The sequence below is a fragment of the Carcharodon carcharias genome, chromosome 3 (assembly GCF_017639515.1).
Source record: "Carcharodon carcharias isolate sCarCar2 chromosome 3, sCarCar2.pri, whole genome shotgun sequence".
Classification (NCBI taxonomy): Eukaryota; Metazoa; Chordata; class Chondrichthyes; order Lamniformes; family Lamnidae; genus Carcharodon; species Carcharodon carcharias.
The window spans coordinates 203,960,324-203,978,088 of record NC_054469.1 but is presented as its reverse complement, the minus strand read 5'-3'; the positions used below and the strand labels follow the sequence as shown (position 1 = coordinate 203,978,088).

Below are 17,765 nucleotides of genomic sequence, written 5' to 3'. Positions count from 1 at the left end.
GCTTTTTTAAAGTATGCAATGCCCACCTTATGAACATATTATCATAACTTATGATGTATGATGAAAAATAAACAACAGCATACCTGACCTTCTGCACTTAAAAAAAATCACCTACTAACTGCTGTTATCTCACCATAGCTGTTGCTTGTCAAACACAATTTCAGCTGAATATGATTTTTGTTGAAGCTTCAATCTCTGTGTATTTGGTTCATCATTTAAAATATTTGCATTTAAAAACACATTGGTAAATGGAGAGTTTACTCGAACAAAGCCTGGATTCACTGTTCCAAGGCAGCTTACACATTGTGGCACATTTGTAAAGCCTGTAAGCCTAATCTAGGTAGATAATAGATTGGATCTCCCCATGCACCTGCTGGAATTGATTCAGTAATAGGTAAACTGAGGCCTGCGGGACCAGAATTTCAAACACCCCTCCATTCCTGACAAATGTCACCTTCCCCAGTATGGGAATATGGCAGATTGTGAACCTGTGCACGTGCCCTGTAACATCGGGGTCACTATAATAAAAGCCTAGGGACAATTTGAGTTTCATCCCTAACACTATTCTTTCCATGATGGAAGTGATTTGAAGCCTCTGGGAACCCCACTTCGTTGGTCACTCCGTGTACCTTGGAAGAAGACTACTGAAAAGTCAGGAACCTGACAGGTAAGTTTAAAAGGTTTTGTCAATGCCCTCTCATATTCCCCACATCCCCTCCAGTCTCTCTCATATCCCTGATGTCAACTTCATGCTTTCTCATATCCCCCATGCCTCCTCATAACCCTTTATAACCCCTCCATTCCCTCTCATAATCACTATGTCCCCCCCATGCCCCCTCATATCCACTAAGCCCACTCATATCCCCTTCATACCCCCAAGCCTCCTCCATCTCCTAATGCCCCTTCTCTAGCCATTCTATTACCCCAATGTCCCATGCATCCTCCATTCCCACTCTTCCAGCATCCACTGTGTACTGAATCAATGAGCTGTATAATAAATATGGAAGGTCTTTGAAGTGCTCTCAAAACTGATGAGATAAAACTTTGAAAAACATTTACAAAACACTACAACCTCACAGGTGTGTCAATCAGCCATTCATAGTATTAACGAATAACACTGTAATCCTCTTAATACCTCTTAATCGTGTTCAAATAAACATACATGCATTGGAAACCACATCAAAAACATTACAACCCCATAAAAGTGTCAATCAAGCAAAACCAGCATCTCCTTCAAGCTAAGTCAACATTGCCCACAGGTCAATCTTGAAGCTCAGCCAAGCCTTCAAAATAGGGCTATCTGGAAATTGTATCAACAGGTGCAGTTTGAACAGATGGTCAGACATCCATTTTTTCTATATAGCCTTATTATAGGTGCTTGGTTAAGCTCCAAGAATGGTTAATGGATTCAGCTCGGCAGGGGTCTGTTTACACTGCTTGAAGGAGAGTGCTAGCTTCACTTAATTGACAGCTTTATGAAGTTGTAATAAGCTAATCTTTTTGTGATGTGTTTTTCAGTGGCTGTCTGTTTATTTGGACAAGATTAAGAGATATTACGAGTATTAAAGTTTTATTCATTGATGCTATGAATGGTTGTGGTTGATTTACACTTGTATGAGGTTGTAAGATCTACAAATATTTTCAAAGGAGATTTTTTAAAGCCTTTTTTCTTATTGTGTCAGCTTCAGGAATATTTCGAAGACTTGCCAGGCTTGCCAATGTCTCATTGGTTCTGTACACAATAGATACTGGAAGTGTGGGAATTGGGGATTCATGGGGGCATGGAAGGGGCATGCGGGTATTGTAGAGATAAGAGGAGGCATGAAGTGGCACAGGGAATATGAGGGGTCATGGAGAGGACATGGGGTGCGTGGGGGTTTGAGGGGTGAGACCAAACGATGTATAGGACTGTGACAATATTCCAACAAACAAAGGCAGGCCTTCAAACCAGCCTGCCTCACCACACACACGTCTTCACTGCCACCTCCAGCCGGCTTCAGGAGGGTAATGTTCCTGACTCCAGCCCGCCCTGACTACTGGAGACCAAAATCTTGTGGGAGTTCCCCAACTTTTAGAAGTTGGGAATGTAACGTCAGGAAATGGCCTGACTTGTGCTTCCTGAGTCTAAGGGGAAAATCTGGCCTGATGTGTTGCTTGGAAAGGTAGCTTCTGTTAAGAATAGATGTGACTGAACTAACATGGTTGCAACTTCTAAAAGATATACTTACGACAATTAGCTCGCACAGTCGATATGAGGTCACATGGCTGTAATGAAACATGAAATTTAAAACATTAAACAAAATATATGAATTATTGTCAGCCTCAATATCTATTGATACATAAAGGTTATATACCATGAATGAAGTGCCTGGTGGTCCTTTAGCACCCTGAAATGAACAAAAACTAGTTTTAGAGTAAAATCAAATTTCTTCACTAATATTTACAGACCTGTGGGGTAGAGATGTAACTAAAGCATTATAATCATAAAGAAGCTTTGTCCAGTAACAACGGCAAAATATTACAGGAGTTGATTGGCGTCTATAAAGTTTACTTACGAACATATCCAAGATAATTTGTCAGTGAACAGAATAAAATTAAGTGAATTTAACCGTCTCCAGTAATTCCAAAGGAGGTTTCTGGGAAATAGTTTAAAATTTAAAAGTCTCAAGTGAAATTAGAGATTAGAAGGTGCTTTTCCTCACTGAACAGTGAATTGGAAGAGGAGGCTCCCAGCAGACGCACTAACCTGGTGTTGATTAACCAAAGAGCTGTATAACCATTGGGTTAGATATAATTGAACATTACAGAGGTAAGTAGACAGATACGTAGATAAGGAACATTATGTCTTTTGTGGATGCATGATCAAGGAAAAACTCATCTGTGAAAAGCACCCAATCAGAGTTGAACAGTGGAAATATGTAAATGTATATTCTGCAGTTTTGTTTGTTGTCTGTGAGGATCAGGGACAAATATGCAAACTTTTCTTTGGGGTGATGAAATAATTGATATACTATCTATGATAGTTTAGCTTATCTAAGGTTCAGATGATCCAAATTTTACTTTCATCCTATGTTCCATTATTTGCTTTCTTATGTGCATTACATCTTTATAACCACAGTTTGGCAACTGCCTTAAGAGATGTCTGAACACATGACATATAAAGACACTCGATTTGGGGATGATGATATTTCTATGGGATGATAAATGCACAGGAGTCAATAAACCAAATAACCCTACCATCTCCTCCACACTTATCACATATTGACAGTTGTAGGGTAACTGGATTTTCCTCCAGTTCTCTCCCTTCCTCTCCTGGAGATGCTGGTATATGATTCCACAGATGTCAGCAAACCTCTGGAACTCACCCAACTGGTCATTCTTCATGCAAACATGGACAGTGAATGCTGGTGAATTATTTGACCATGGGCTGTATCACACCAGCAGTTCAATTTTATTCCCACCTGACCTCCACATAAGCAGTTCATGGAGGGTTGCTGGATAACAATGAAGAATGGAAGGCCTTGCTCAACCCTCTTCCTGTTCCAGGGGTGCACATTATTGTGCTTTACGATATCTCTCTAGTCTAAGCCATAGCACTGGCTTATCGCTGCGCTGAGTGGTGTATCTTAACCAATACCTTGTATTCGTAAAGTGCTTTTAGCTCATTAAAAACATCCCCGGTGCTTCACAGACATCTAAAAAAAGACCAATTCAAAAATGGAGACATTAGGAGGAGAGACCAAAAATTTGATCAAAGAGTTGGGGTTTAAGGTGTTTTTTAAAGGAGGGGAGGGGGTGGACAGAGGGGCTGGGTTTCGGGAAGGAATTCCTGGGCATGGGGCCTCAGCAATTGAAGACACAAAACTTTTAAATTTAATTATTCATTAATCAGTGGTTGCCAGTTATTTAAAATATCTTTTCAATATGCTTGCTTGTTTCCATACATTCAGCAAATTGAGATATAAAAACATTGAGGAAAATTGGCTAACTGCGCTACCTACAAATAGCAGAGCATTCAAGTTCATTTCCAAAGATCTCTGCAACTTTTTTTCTAAGTACCTGTCCAAATGTGAATTCACACATTGGTGACTTATGGTGACTTCATTTAACTCATTCCTGGGATGAGGAGGTTATCTTATGAAGACAGGTTGAACAGGTTGGGCCTAAACCCATTAGTGTTTAGAAGAATGAGCGGTGATCTTATTGAAACATATAAGATCCTGAGGGGACTTGAAGGAGTACATGGAGATGGAGGACATTTCCAATTGTGGGGGCAATTAGAATGAGGGGACACAGATAAGAATAAGAGATGGAGATGAGGAGAATTTTTTTCCCAGCGGGTTGTTAGTCTGAGCAATTCTCTTCTTCAGAAAGCAGTAGAGATTGGATCATTGAATTTATTGAAGGCAGGGTTAAGCAGATTTTTGATAGACAAGGCAGTCAAGGGTCATGGGGGTCCAAACAGGGGAATAGAGTTGAAACCACAATCTGACCATCCATGATCTCACTGAATAGTGAAACAGGCTCGAAGGGCTGAATGGCCATCTACTGCTCCTAAGTCCTATGTTACTGAAATAGCTGTACAGCTTACCTTTACTCCAAGATATCCAATCTCTCCTGGTTCACCAGGATCACCAGAACCACCAACATTACCCTAAACAAAAGTGAGCATTTCATTTTATTTCATAGAGAACCTTATAAGTTGATTATTAATAGATGATTGCTAATAGCACTGGAGTTATACATGTGTGTGGCTATTTTAATTATATTGTTAATATGCTGGAAATTTAATTCCTCAATAATTTTTAATTAGGTAGAGGACACTAATATTAAAACGAATTGAATTGCATTAAAAATATTGGTGTACGTAAACAATTAAAAAATGAAGGGGGTACTAAATTAAAATATTTTATACATATAAAATAACATAACTTGACAGATTTTTCAGCAATATGATGGGACAGCAGAGATCTATTACCTACAATTCCTGAGACATGTGGGAACTCTAGGACGCTTCACATGTCCTGGATAGCCACATGTGCCGGAAGTTTCCATAGCTCCTCGAACCTAAGCTCAGGGTTTCCGGAGCTGAGAATTTCCTGAAGCAACATTTCAGGAGGTGGTCACCTCGCAGTGATACAGAATTCAGCAAGATAATAAGTGGGTGGCAATCTGGTGCTCGGAAGAGGCAGGCAGTGCAGGAATCCACCAGGAGTCTGCTCCTCTCAAAACCAGTTTACAGCACTGATTACCATTGAAGGCTAATGGTCCCTCAGGAGAATAGTCTTGAGCACAGCCACAGCAACATGAAGCAAACAGATGCACAGGAGGGCACAGAAAAGTTGAGAAATGCAGGATTCAGAGGGAACCCAATAGTCGGGGGATCATGTGGTTTTTAAGTAGTTATGTAAAATTACAAGGAAAAATCAAATATGGAAATATTCAACTTGCGGTCAGCTAATTTCAGTGAATTAAAAAAGGATTTTGACCAGTTAGATGAGAATCAGAGATTGGCAGGTGAAACAGTAAATAAGCAATAAGGTGTCTTCAAAAAGGAGATAACATGGAAGAAAGGAAGGGCACCTAAAGCTTGAGGACCTTAGATGACTAAAGGTATAGAGATTAAAATGAAATAGCAAAAGAAAGCTCATAATAAATGTTGGGTTCATAATTAAATATGGTAGAGAACCTGACTGAATACAAAAAGCACAGGAGGGAACTGAAAAAGGTATTTTTTTCAAATTCTTTCATGGGACGTGTGTGTCACTGGCTAGACCAGCATTATTATTGCCCATCACTAAATGCCCTTGAGAGGGTGGTGGTGAACCGTCTTCTTAAACCGTTGCAGCCCATGTGGTGTAGGTACATCCACAGTGCTGTTCGGGAGGGAGTTCCAGGATTTTGACACAGTGACAGTGAAGGAACGGCGATATATTTCCAAGTCAGGATGGTATGTGGCTTGGAGGGGAACTTGCAGGGTGTGGTGTTCCCATGCATTTGCTGCCCTTGTCCTTCTCAATGGCAGAGGTTGCTGGTTTGGAAGGTGCTGTTGAAGGAGCCTTGGTGAGTTGCTGCAGTGCATATTGTAGATGGTACACATTGCTGCTGCTGTGCGTCAGTGGTGGGGGGCAGGGGGGAGTGTTGGAGATGGTGGAAGGAGTGACAATCAAACAGGCTGCTTTGTGCTGGATAGTGTCTATCTTCTTGCATGTTGATGGAGCTGCAAACATCCAGGCAAGTGGAGAGTATTCCATCTCACACCTGACTTGTGCCCTGTAGATGGTGGACAGGCTTTGGGGAGTCAAGAGGTGAGTTAGTTGCCACAGAATTCCCAGATCTGACCTGCTCTTGTAGCCGTGGTATTTATATGGCTAGACCAAATTCTGGTCAATGGCAACCCCCAGGATGTTGATAGTGGGGGTTTCAGCAATGGTATAGATTAGGGTAACAAAAGAGGGAACCCAAAAATCCTTTACAAAGAAAGTGTAGGACCAGTTAGGTTCTAAAAGGTAGATCTGTTTATGGAAGTATATTATATGTTTAAGGGCTTAAATGAGCACTTTACATCTGTCTTCACTAGAAAAGAAGATGCTGCCAATGTCACAGTAAGGGAAGAGATGGCAGGAAGGCTGCCTGCGCTGTTTTTGAATAGGCCGCTGGGTCGACATTGGATCTGGCGGTGATTGGACTCTTGCTGCCGCCTGCTCCTTCCCGCTGTTCTCGGGAGCCGCGATTCACACCTGTATAAAATGGCAGTGCAGAGCTGACCGCGGGCAATGATCAACTCCGTGCCTGCCCGTGCCCGCTCCCAAACAGCCCGCCTGCCATAAGTAAAATCCTGGCCTTAGACCCAATAATCCGAGACAAAATTAATCTGCACTTGGAAAAATATAAGTTAATAAATGAAAGCCAGCATGAATTTATTAGAGGAAAATAGTGTATGATTGACTTGATTGAGCACTTTGATGAGGTACCAGAGGTGATGAGGACAGTAAGGTTGAGTATTTGGCTCTTTCAAAGGCATTTGATGAAAGACCATGGATTAGACTTGTTAGCAAAATTAAAAGACATAGGATAAAAGGGTTAGCTGCACAGTTCTGGAATTAGCTAAGGAATGGAAAACAGAGAATAGTGGTGAATAGTCGTTTCTCAGACTGCAGTGAAGTGTGTCGTTGTGGCCCCACTTTTTGACCGCTGCACTTTTTCAAATATATTAATGAGTGGGACTTGAGTGTCCCAGGCATAATTTCAAATTTTGCAGCCATATAAAACTCAGAAATGTAACAAACTGTGAAGAATATAGTAATATGCTTCAGAACAACACAGGCAGGCTGATAAATGGGCAGACATATGGCAGATGAAATCTAATGCAGAGAAGTGTGAAGCAATTAATTCCAGTAAGAAGACTGAGGAGAAACAATATAAAGTAAGTGGTGGAGTTTTAAAAGGTTCATATGAATAGAGAGACCTGGAGTATATGTTTCATCCGGTGTTTGGGATTTAGATGGGGCTTCTTTAGGGTTTCCTGTTACCCTAAGAATGCTACCATTCTTGATCATTTACAGATCTATACACATTCAGTTACCCTACACAAGATTGTACTCCTGCTTCCCACCAGATCTCAGTCTTTTAGTCCTGTGACATAGTTACATCAGCATTTACATCACTAACAGGTGTTTCTGATGTTAACCCTTTACTGTACAATATACATTCACAAGTTTTTGAAGGAAGCACAACAAATTGAGAAGGCTACTAAAAGATATATGGAATTGTAGTGATTGTAAGTTAAACCTTCCATACGGTTATGGGCATCATGTGACTGTACAGATGAATCAGCCCTAAGCGCGAGTAATCTTGGAGGTAGAGCTTTCTAGCCTTGGTCTTGGTACGAGCATGTAGTTTCATTAGGAGCTCTGTAAGTAAACTTTACTTACAAGAAACCTGCCCGGTACTCCAAGTTGATTACACTTGGTGACAAGGATAAATAGCTCCAATGCTGCACCTTGTCTCTTGAATGTGAGTATTTTGATTTTTAAGGGAAGAAAGAATAGTGCATCACCAGCAATGCCCTTCTTCGGCAGAACTGACCCATACGACTCATCCTTTGAGGAATGGAGTCAGTACATGGAGCGCCTAGGTTTCCACTTTGTGGTGGAGGAGAAACAGAAGGCAATTCTCCTAAGTATCTGCTGGAGCAAAACGTATAACCTAATCTGTAGTCTGAAGGCTCCGAAAGCGCCAAATTCCAGATCCTTTACCGAGCAAGTAGACCTTGTGAAGGCACATTTTCAGGCTAAACAATTGATGATCATGAAAAGATTCAAGTTCAACTCTAGAGTAAGGGCCCCCAGCGAGTCGATTGCAAAGCACATTGCAAAGTTAAAACAGTTAATGGAGCACTGTGACTTCAGTGATACTCTAAATGACATGTTGCGAGATTGTTTGGTTTGCGGCTACACGACAATGCCATTGAGTGCCGTTTACTTGCAGAAGTTAAAATAGACCTGAAGCACGCCATGGAGATAGCACTAGCAATGGAGAGTGCTGAGAGGGCCTCGCAGGCTTTGCAGAGTGTGAAACATGGTGCCGTTCTGCAGTTAGGGCGAGAATATGCCACTGGGCATTGTGCGAACATCAGGGAGGCAACTACAGAGCTGGACACAGTCCCTACTGCTCGAAAAACAAAAAGAAACACTGGAAACAGTTCAGCAGTAATTCAGAAATTAAAGTGTTACCGATGTAGGGGTAATCATGTACCAGAAATCTGCAGATTTAAAGAGGCAGAAAAAAGGGTATGTTATAAAACAGTGCAGGGCAAAATCAAGACAGTTTTTCGTACAGCAGGCCAAGTTGAATGAAGTGCACAATATAGCTGCTCAGAAGCTGCTGAGACTGACATTTATTCCCTTTACAATCTCAAGGCCTGGAAAACTGAACCACTCACCATTACCTTTCAAGTCTATGGGAAGTCTCTAGAGACGGAGGTTGACATAGGAGCATCGACCACAGTGGTGGGAGAACACATCTTTAAATACCTCAGAGAAGCCATTGAGTTTGAAGCAAACCATGGCTCAGCTAAAAATGTATACTGGAGAGGCAATACAGGTACCTCTGTACCTGTATCCTACAGGCAACAGATGACCCAGCTGCCAGTGATTGTTCTAACAGGTGAAGGACCTAGCCTTCTGGGCCGTGATTGGTTGAAATAAATTAAACTCAACAAGTCAGAAATTTTTCCAGTCCAAACAGGAGGAGTTCCTGAGTTGTTAATAAAAAAATATGATGGAGCATTCTGAGATGAATTGGGAAAAATAAAAGGTCTACAAACTAAAATATACATGGATTCTGAAGCAACACTCTTTTTTTAAGACCGGAGCTGTGCCTCACGCACTAAAGGAGAAGGATGTGGAATTGTGCTGTTTGGAAAAGTTAGGAATAATCCAACCAGTCCAATTTTCAGAATGGGCAGCACCCATAGCCCCTGTGATAAAACCAGATCAAACCATTCGGATCTGCGGAGATTACAAATTAACTGTGAACAAGGCTGCAAAATTAGACAAATACCCAATCCCAAGGATTGAAGATCTGTACGCTAAACTTGCAGGAGGAAGATCCTTCACTAAACTGGACATGAGCCATGCATACCAACAGCTAGAGCTGGACAAGACATCGAGGCGGTATGTCATCATAAACACGCACAAGTGCCTGTACCAATACACACGCTTACCCTTTAGCGTGTCATCTGCCTCTGCGATAATCCAAGTAGCCATGGAAAGCTTACTACAAGGGCTTCCCCGAGTTAGCGTACCTGGATGACATCCTGATCACAGGATCAGTGGAAGCAAAACATGTGGCCAAGCTAAAAGAGGTTCTGAAGAGATTTTTGGAGGCTGATGTACGTTTGAGAATAGAGAAGATCACTTTCCAAGTAACTGAAGTCACGTATTTGGGTCATCAAGTGGATGCCCAAGGGTTGCATCCATTAGAGGAGAAAGTCAAGGCAGTCAAGGAAGCACCCTCTCCTACCAAGCTCAAGTCTTTTTTGGGCATGGTAAATTATTATGGTCACTTCTTGCCTAATCTATCTACAGTGTTAATCCCTTTACACTTATTATTGAAGACGAACTACAGATGGTCCTGGAAGACACAGCAAGAGGAAGCCTTCATAAAAGTCAAGAAGCTTTTACACTCGTCATGTCTGCTAGTACACTATGACCTGTCTAAGGAGTTAATACTCACTTGTGATGCTTCTCCCAATGTAGTGGGAGCAGTATTGTCACACAAGATGGGGGATGGATCTGAAAGGCCTATAGGATATGTATCCACAACCCTCTCTGCAGCTGAAAAGGGTTACTCAAATTGAAAAAGAAGGTTAATCTGTCATATTTGGAGCAAAGAAGTTCCATCAATATGTGCATGGTCAACACTTCACCATAGTGTCAGATTACAAGCTACTGTTGGGTTTGTTTAATGAAGATAAAGCAATCCCACCAAGAGTGTCTGGTAGAATTCAAAGGTGGGCTTTAATTTTGTCGGCATATGAATAAATTTTTATGCACCATCCGAGTGTGCAGATAGCAAGTGCCGACGCCCTCTGTTATCTTCCTTTGCCAGATTGCATTACACATGCTCCAGTACCTCAAGAAGTTGTATTTGTGTTGAATTTTCTGGGCTCTTCACTAGTCTGTGCGAAATAGGTAAAGAATTGGACAAACTGGGATCCAATTTTAGCAAGAGTCCAAGAACAGGTATTGCAAGGGTGATCAAATGCACAAGTCTCTGAAGAATTAAAACCATTCTATGCCCATAAACCTGAACTGAGTTGTCAAGATGGTATCTTGTTATGGGGAGCAAGAGTCATCATCCCTTTGCAAGGAAGAGAACCACTATTGACAGAGCTTCATAGTACACATCTTGCTATTTTGAAAATGAAGATGCTCACACAATGTTATATCTGGTGGCCAGGTATAGACAGTGATATAGAAAAAAATGGTTAAACACTGTCTCCAGTGTCAGCAACAACAGAAGTTGCCCGTTTCAACTCCACTGCAACTGTGGGAGTGGCTGGTCTGAATTAGAATACATAGAGACTATGTAGGTTCATTTTTAATATCATGTTTTTAGTGATCATCGATGCACATTCAAAGTGGATGGATGTGTATGAAGTGAGGGCACCTACATTGTGTGCAACTATTGAAAAGCTTTGCCAATGTTTTAGTATACATGGCCTACCAGAGGTTATCGGGCAGAATCGTGCCAGATTTGCACCAAGTGCGGTAGCCAGAGGGTAAAAATGACGTTTTACCCGTTGGCCACAATGGTGGCTTTTCGCGCCATCTTGTCCCAAACCCGCTACATTAATTATGCATTCCTGGGATACATGCCATTTCCATGGCGGGCAGGCTGTAAATTGCCTGCTATGCCACTTCATCGTGCCAGGTACCACATTTAAAGTACAGCAGCGCTCAGTGCTTCCAGCCTAGGACCACAGCAAAGAAGATGTGGTCCCGAAAGGCAAGAAAACTGCAGCCCTCGAGTGCCTTTTGGACACTGTGGAGGCCCACTGTCATGTCCCCCACCCCAGCTCTGGCCACAGGAGGGGCAGCTACATTACCACTGTGGCTTGGTAGGTGATGGCAGTGGTGATCAGTGCCAATGCTGAACAGAAGAGGTTGGCCATTCAATGCAGATAGAGGATGAATGATCTCATCCATGCAGCCTAGGTCTCAGTACAAGCATGTAGCTTCATCAGGAACTCTGTAAATAAAGAATACTGTTACTTACAAGAAACCTGCCCAGTACTCCAAGCTTATTACAGGAATCCTTGAGTTTATAAATATAGGAATAGCGTACAAAAGCAAGGACGTTAGGCAAAACCTTTATAAAACATTGGTTAGGTCCCAACTGGAGTATTGTGGTTAATTCTGGGCACTACACTTTAGGAATGACATCAAGAGTGCAGATTGACTAAAATGGTACCAGAGCTAAAAGATTTCAGTTTTGTGGAGACACTAGAGGAACTGGAGATGTTCTCCTTCGAACAGAGAAGGTTAGGGTGACATTTGATAGAAGTGTTCTACATCATGAAGTGTTTTGATAGAGTAAGTAGAGAGAAACTTTTCACTGGCAGCAAGCTCAGTACATTGAAATGGTTGGCAAAGGAACCAGAGGTGACATGCTGAAACATTTTATTTAAGCAGCAAGGTATTTTGGCTGGACTGCGCTGTCGGAAAGGGTAGTGGAAGTCAATTCAATGACAACTTTCAAAAAGAAATCAGGTAAATCTGTGAAAAAGAAAAATTAGCAGGAATTTGGGGAAAGAGTGACTGAAACTAATTGGAGAGCCTCTTTCAAAGAGCTGGCAATGGTATAACAGGCTGAATGGCCCTCTGTGCTGTAAAAGTCTATGATTCTATAACTTGGTCTAATTTTATAGTTCTGGACCATTTTCATAACTTGTTTCTTTTTGAACACATTTTAGTGATATTCTTTATGTCTCAAGTTTGTAATAACATTAACATAATGCCAGTGCTAGTTAAACTATAATAATTCTACATGTTACATTAAATACAGGCTGCTATAATGAGCTTAAATTTTAGATAACAATTTGATAATTTAAATGTAAAAAGTCACATTTGCTTTAAAAATGTAATGTTTTAGAGGAGGTCTTTACCCTGTTCCCTCTTATCCCTTTGATTCCTTTTTCTCCACTTTGACCAGCTTTTCCACCTTCTCCCTAAAAACATGATAACAAACAAAGAAGAAAGAACAGGTCATCACCTACTTAAACAATCCAAAGCTGGGAGATAAAAATAGTTCTCGTTATAAACAGTAAAAGTACCTTTTTGCCAAGGTTACCCTGTGATCCTCGATTTCCCTGCAGGATTAAAAAATAATAACTTATGGCCTACAAATTAGGCAAAAAATGACCTTTATTTGTCTGTGATGAAGCACAGTAATAGAGAGCTAGAGAATGGAACAGACTTGATTTTGAACCATAAAACACCCCAGTGTCAATTGTTAGATAGGTTGGGTGCAGCCTTCCTGTATCATTCTACCAATCTCCTGATCGCCACCTACAGTATTTCTATAATAATTCTATTTGCTTACAAGTGGAAGATTTTCCCTGGTTGGTATGGCTTATCCAACTCGTGAACAGTCTGAAAAGATTTTCTTTGTTAGCTATCACTAGTTGAATTGTAAAAGTTTTTGAATGAATAGCTTTCTGGTTTCACTAGACCTACTAATGTGGGAGGAGGGAAGTGGGGGTTGTTGGAACCCTACTCACCCAGTGGAAACTGGCAGGTGGGCTGTTAGAATGCCCCAAAGGTTACTTACCTGCTGGAAAGCTGCCCAGGTCCCATCAGGACACTTCCAGAGAGGCATTTAAGCTGCATTCCTAAAGCTAGCTAGGTTTTAATTCACACCCACAGAGTTGGTGGGGAATGCAGCCTGGCCAATAGCAGCTGCCATGCAGCCATTTACTGCTCCATGGGGCCTTAATTGGCTGGAGGTGGAACTTGTCCCCGGGGAGAAGGTCACGCCTTGGAGAGACGCTGACCAATCCGATTGCTCTGTAGTCCCAGCAGTGGCAAGTTCGAACAAGGGACACTGCTGAAACTACAGCCAGTCCCCGAAGAAAAGTTGCTAAAGGAGGCCGGACTTCAGTTAAACCCAGGGTATTGGGGAGACCTGGCTGGCAGGTCCCATCGAGGGGCCTGAGAGATGAGGCACTCAAGTGGCCATTAAGGTGGTTGGGCCATACAACACCTCCACCACCCCCTTTAAAATAGGAGACAGGTCAGGGTGGGTGGGTAGGCATTGGGCAGGCCATGCAATGCATTTTACCCCTATGCCTTCAAACCCGCTGGAGGGAGTGGGGGGGGTGTGCGTAGGGGGTGGTGGTGGTGGTGGACTGTATAATTCCAACTCCGCCATCTGAGAAATTCTGCCTCATGATTTCCGAGGTGAAAGACGAAAATGTTGTAATCAATGCTACATGACCCTAACCATGGAGTGTGTGTGTGAGATTCTCAGTGGGTGAGAGAGAGCACTGGCTCAATAGGCAAAAATCAGCTTCCAATTTTCTCAATAATAATTCAATAGTTACAGAGTGCTCTGAAAACAGAAAGTAGAAAGAGAAGGCAGATTTCCTGGACACAGAACTAAAGTACATCAATGATATGATTCCATTTTGCTACCTTTTTTCCTTTTTGGCCTTGAGAACCAATTCCATTGCTGCCATCCATCCCCTGTGTGATAAACAACATCATGTCGATACATAATCCAATACTCTTTAACGTTTTCTTGGTGAAACAATAAACATAACTCTCCGAGGCTCCCTGTGGCATCTTACTGCTGATCAGTGCTGATCAGAAAATCAGGGATTGTGCAACTTAAATATTACTTAACAGAAACAGGGTTAACGACTACAGTAGTTCCCTAAGTTCAGTTTCCTGTGAACTTGCTGTAGGAGTACAGTAAAGCAATCAATAACGGGCTCTTGTTCATGAGGAAACAGATAAATCTGGTTTCTAATTCAGACTTGTGCTGTGATGTTAGACCCAATATTGCCAGTGGGGGCTTTGGTAGCAGGCGTGCAGAGTTTCAGACAGGAGAGCTGAAGAATTCATCTCGCTGCGTGCTGTGGATGTTAATTCCAGAGAGTGCATATCCCTTTTACAACAGGATCCCTGCCCAGAGGTCAGCCTAATTGACAGGCCTGACTTCCAGTGGAGTGGGAGCCATCCAGAGCAGAGCAAGATAATGAGGCTACAGATGCTGGGAGCGCGATGGGTGGGGTGGGGTAGGGAGGCTGATCCCTACCCCCTGCAGGAGGGGCTGAAATCAGGGAATCTGATTTTGGGGGTGGGGAGGGGGAGTGGGAACCTGATCCAAGGGATGTAACTAAGTTTGGCGGGGTCAGGGGAAGCACTCGTGCTCCTCCTGGCCTTCAAGAAGTAGTGAAAAGGTGCTTACCTTCCCCAGGAAGCTGTCCTCACCTCCCTTAGGGTGCCAGGGTTCCTGAGCTCGGGAAACCTGGTCAGCCACAGTTAAACCTGTCAGACATGTTAAATCTGAGGCTTACAGACTCATTGGGCAGAGTTTTGCCCTCGTTCGGCAGGCAGGCCCAGGAGGGAGGCTGTCTGCTGCCCATGATCGGGTCCCGGCATGGATTTCACACTGGCGGGCCAATCAACAGCCAACCAGTGTGAAACGTGCACTGCAGCACTGCCAGGGTGGGGACGGGAGGAGGGTGAGCGCAGAAGTGCACTCAATGCAAGTTCCCTGAGGCATCGAGCTGCCTCAGGGAGCTGGAGATTTATAAACTCAAAAGTTAGAAACTTAAGCCATGTTAAAAAGAACTCCCCTCATGTGACTCTGTCACATGAGCAGCGACATGTTATGAATGAACTTTAAAAATTTTAACTTTTATTTGTCCCCTCTTGGATGAGGTTTCCTAAAAAATCCAAAGGCTGCTTGGCCAGCTCGCCAGCCGTAAGGGTGGATGGGCTGTGAAAAGTTTCACTTACTTAGAACTTTAATAGCCCTAATAGACCTGTTAACTATCGGCAGACGCGCTGCCCACAATTCTTGCCTTACCGGCTGAAATATCGCCCCACGTCATCACGTGTCATTTTTACGCTCGTTTGGGTCAGGCGCGTGCCTGCCCGAGTGCAATATTCTGCCCATTAAAACATTTAAATAGCCAACCAGCCCCCTGGGAGCGGCTGGTTCGTCCCTCGTTTGTTCCATCTCCACTTAACTTGGAAGTGGGTGGGTTGGAGTTTGCGGTTGGACTTGAGACATTTTAAATTTGAACATCTCACGTGAAGGGTTAAATTTGGGTGTTAAATTTCACCCCTTTAATTCAGTTCTATAAATTCAATATTTAATTAATGTCTCTTTGGAACACCTGCATTGAAACAGACACCTTGGAAGAATGTTGACCAAATTTTTAAACTTCAGCTAAAGAGTCTATACCCAGTGTTACACTTGATAAAATATGGACTGAACATTCACACAATTCTTGCCAGCCAAAAGGGAGGTCATGTCCCTCATATTGTTCTGCAGCTCTCCTGTTCACTCAATTTCAGTTTCTTCCATAAACAGTATTGGCTCCTTTTTACCTCTCTTGAAACTTAGAATGTAATTGCCAAAGTATCCTTTCCATGATGGATAATATAGCATTCACTACACTTGCAGTTAACTTGTCCATTGTAATCCAAGTCCTTAGGTTCACTTGTGTGAGAAATGTGCATTGGCACATGGACCAAGAAATCATCTCACTTTGTAACTGTTTTAATGACACTAATAGACATTGTGATTGCTAATCACTAACACAGATTGGAGAATCAAAAATGGAAGTCGGTACTCTAGTCCATGCTGCTCCGGATTAATTTTAATCTCAGGTTTTTTGCAGCCTCATGCTGGGTATGTGGCTCACTGAGTGAGGAAACAATAACACCAGTTCAAAGTGAAGGAAATGTGAGAAGGGGCATGAAGGTATTAGAGATAATATCTAATCTGGATTTATATAATTGCAATTGGGCTAAACATCCCAGTGCTAAACTTTAAAATCTGTGATTGTAAAGGAAAGGATATTTTTATACTGGCAATTGTACAATTCACAATTTACCAAGTTACTAGTGATAGCCACAAGGGGGAAGCACAGCATCATGTTTTTTAGAAACATTTTGTCACCTGCATTGCAAATTCTTATGTTACTGATTATTATGTAAGTGTATTTGAAATTATAATTGAATACAATCATAACACATTAACTAAATTAGTCATCAAAATTAGAGAGTAGCGTAGGTGATTTGAATAGACTAGGTTCTGACTTAAGAGCCTATGGCCTTGTTATTTATGGGAGGGCAGGGAGGGTGGGTGGAGTGCCGGGGTGGTGGGGCCGGTGGGGGGCGGAGAAGCGTGGTAAGGCCAGGGGCACATAGGTGCTGCTGAATTTAATTAAAGGGCTGACTTGCTTGCCAAGTGGTAAAACCAGCAGCAGGAGGCAGCAGCCAGCAACCAAGGGAGGCTGAGATCAACAAATAGGAGACATGAGGGCCACGGGGAGCTTTAAAAAGCCCTTACCTGCTAGAGTGAGCAGATGCCGCCTCCATTTCGCTGCTGGGCTTCCCCAGCCTTGGGGATACGTGGCCTCCAGCTGCTAAAGTCAAATTCTACTTGCACTGTGGGAGCCTGTAAACATGTCAATGAAGTGTCCTGTCTATCCAAGGCCGAATAGACACACACCACACTGTCTTCTGCCATAAAATTAGTGACAGGCACATAAATGTCTGGTTGGTGTTACGTTTTGTGCTTTTTAGGCATTGACCTCCTCCTGCCCATTGTGGGAGAGGGGGGCTAATGTTAAGGCGCACATATCTGAACTGTGCAGACACGTTTCACTGCTTAATATACTGGGCAGCATTTTCCCAGCAGGCTTCGGAACCCCACTGTTCAGCTGAAATAAGGATTAGAGATCCACACCGTGTGGTAGACAGTCACTCACTCATTGTGATTCTCCCTAGGGTGGCCAGTTAATGGCTAGAGGATGGGCCTCCAATTAAGGATGGTAGGTAGGCGCTCGAAGATGGAAGGCCAATCAGTGACCTTCCAGCTTGAGAAGCAGGCTGCAGTAGCAGGTAAGGAAGGGAGAGAGCACTTCAAGATGGAGGCACCCTCGTGCCAACATTTTTCAGGTTTAAATTAATAAATGGGTTTTGCAACCAGGACACCCCACTGTGGGCAGCGGCTGG

General features: G+C 42.7%; 1 protein-coding gene across 1 annotated transcript in view; it reads right to left on the bottom strand.

The window, feature by feature from the left end:
• The window catches only part of LOC121275854 (collagen alpha-3(VI) chain-like), a 143,638-nt gene that overhangs the window by 26,460 nt on the left and 99,413 nt on the right, over positions 1–17,765 (bottom strand). Inside the window, exons 21-26 of the mRNA XM_041183580.1 lie at positions 14,202–14,252; positions 12,842–12,877; positions 12,674–12,736; positions 4,592–4,654; positions 2,355–2,387; positions 2,229–2,265 (exon numbers count right to left, since the gene is read on the bottom strand). Coding sequence (XP_041039514.1) covers positions 2,229–2,265; positions 2,355–2,387; positions 4,592–4,654; positions 12,674–12,736; positions 12,842–12,877; positions 14,202–14,252 — 283 coding nt within the window. The remainder of the gene's footprint in view (positions 1–2,228; positions 2,266–2,354; positions 2,388–4,591; positions 4,655–12,673; positions 12,737–12,841; positions 12,878–14,201; positions 14,253–17,765) is intronic.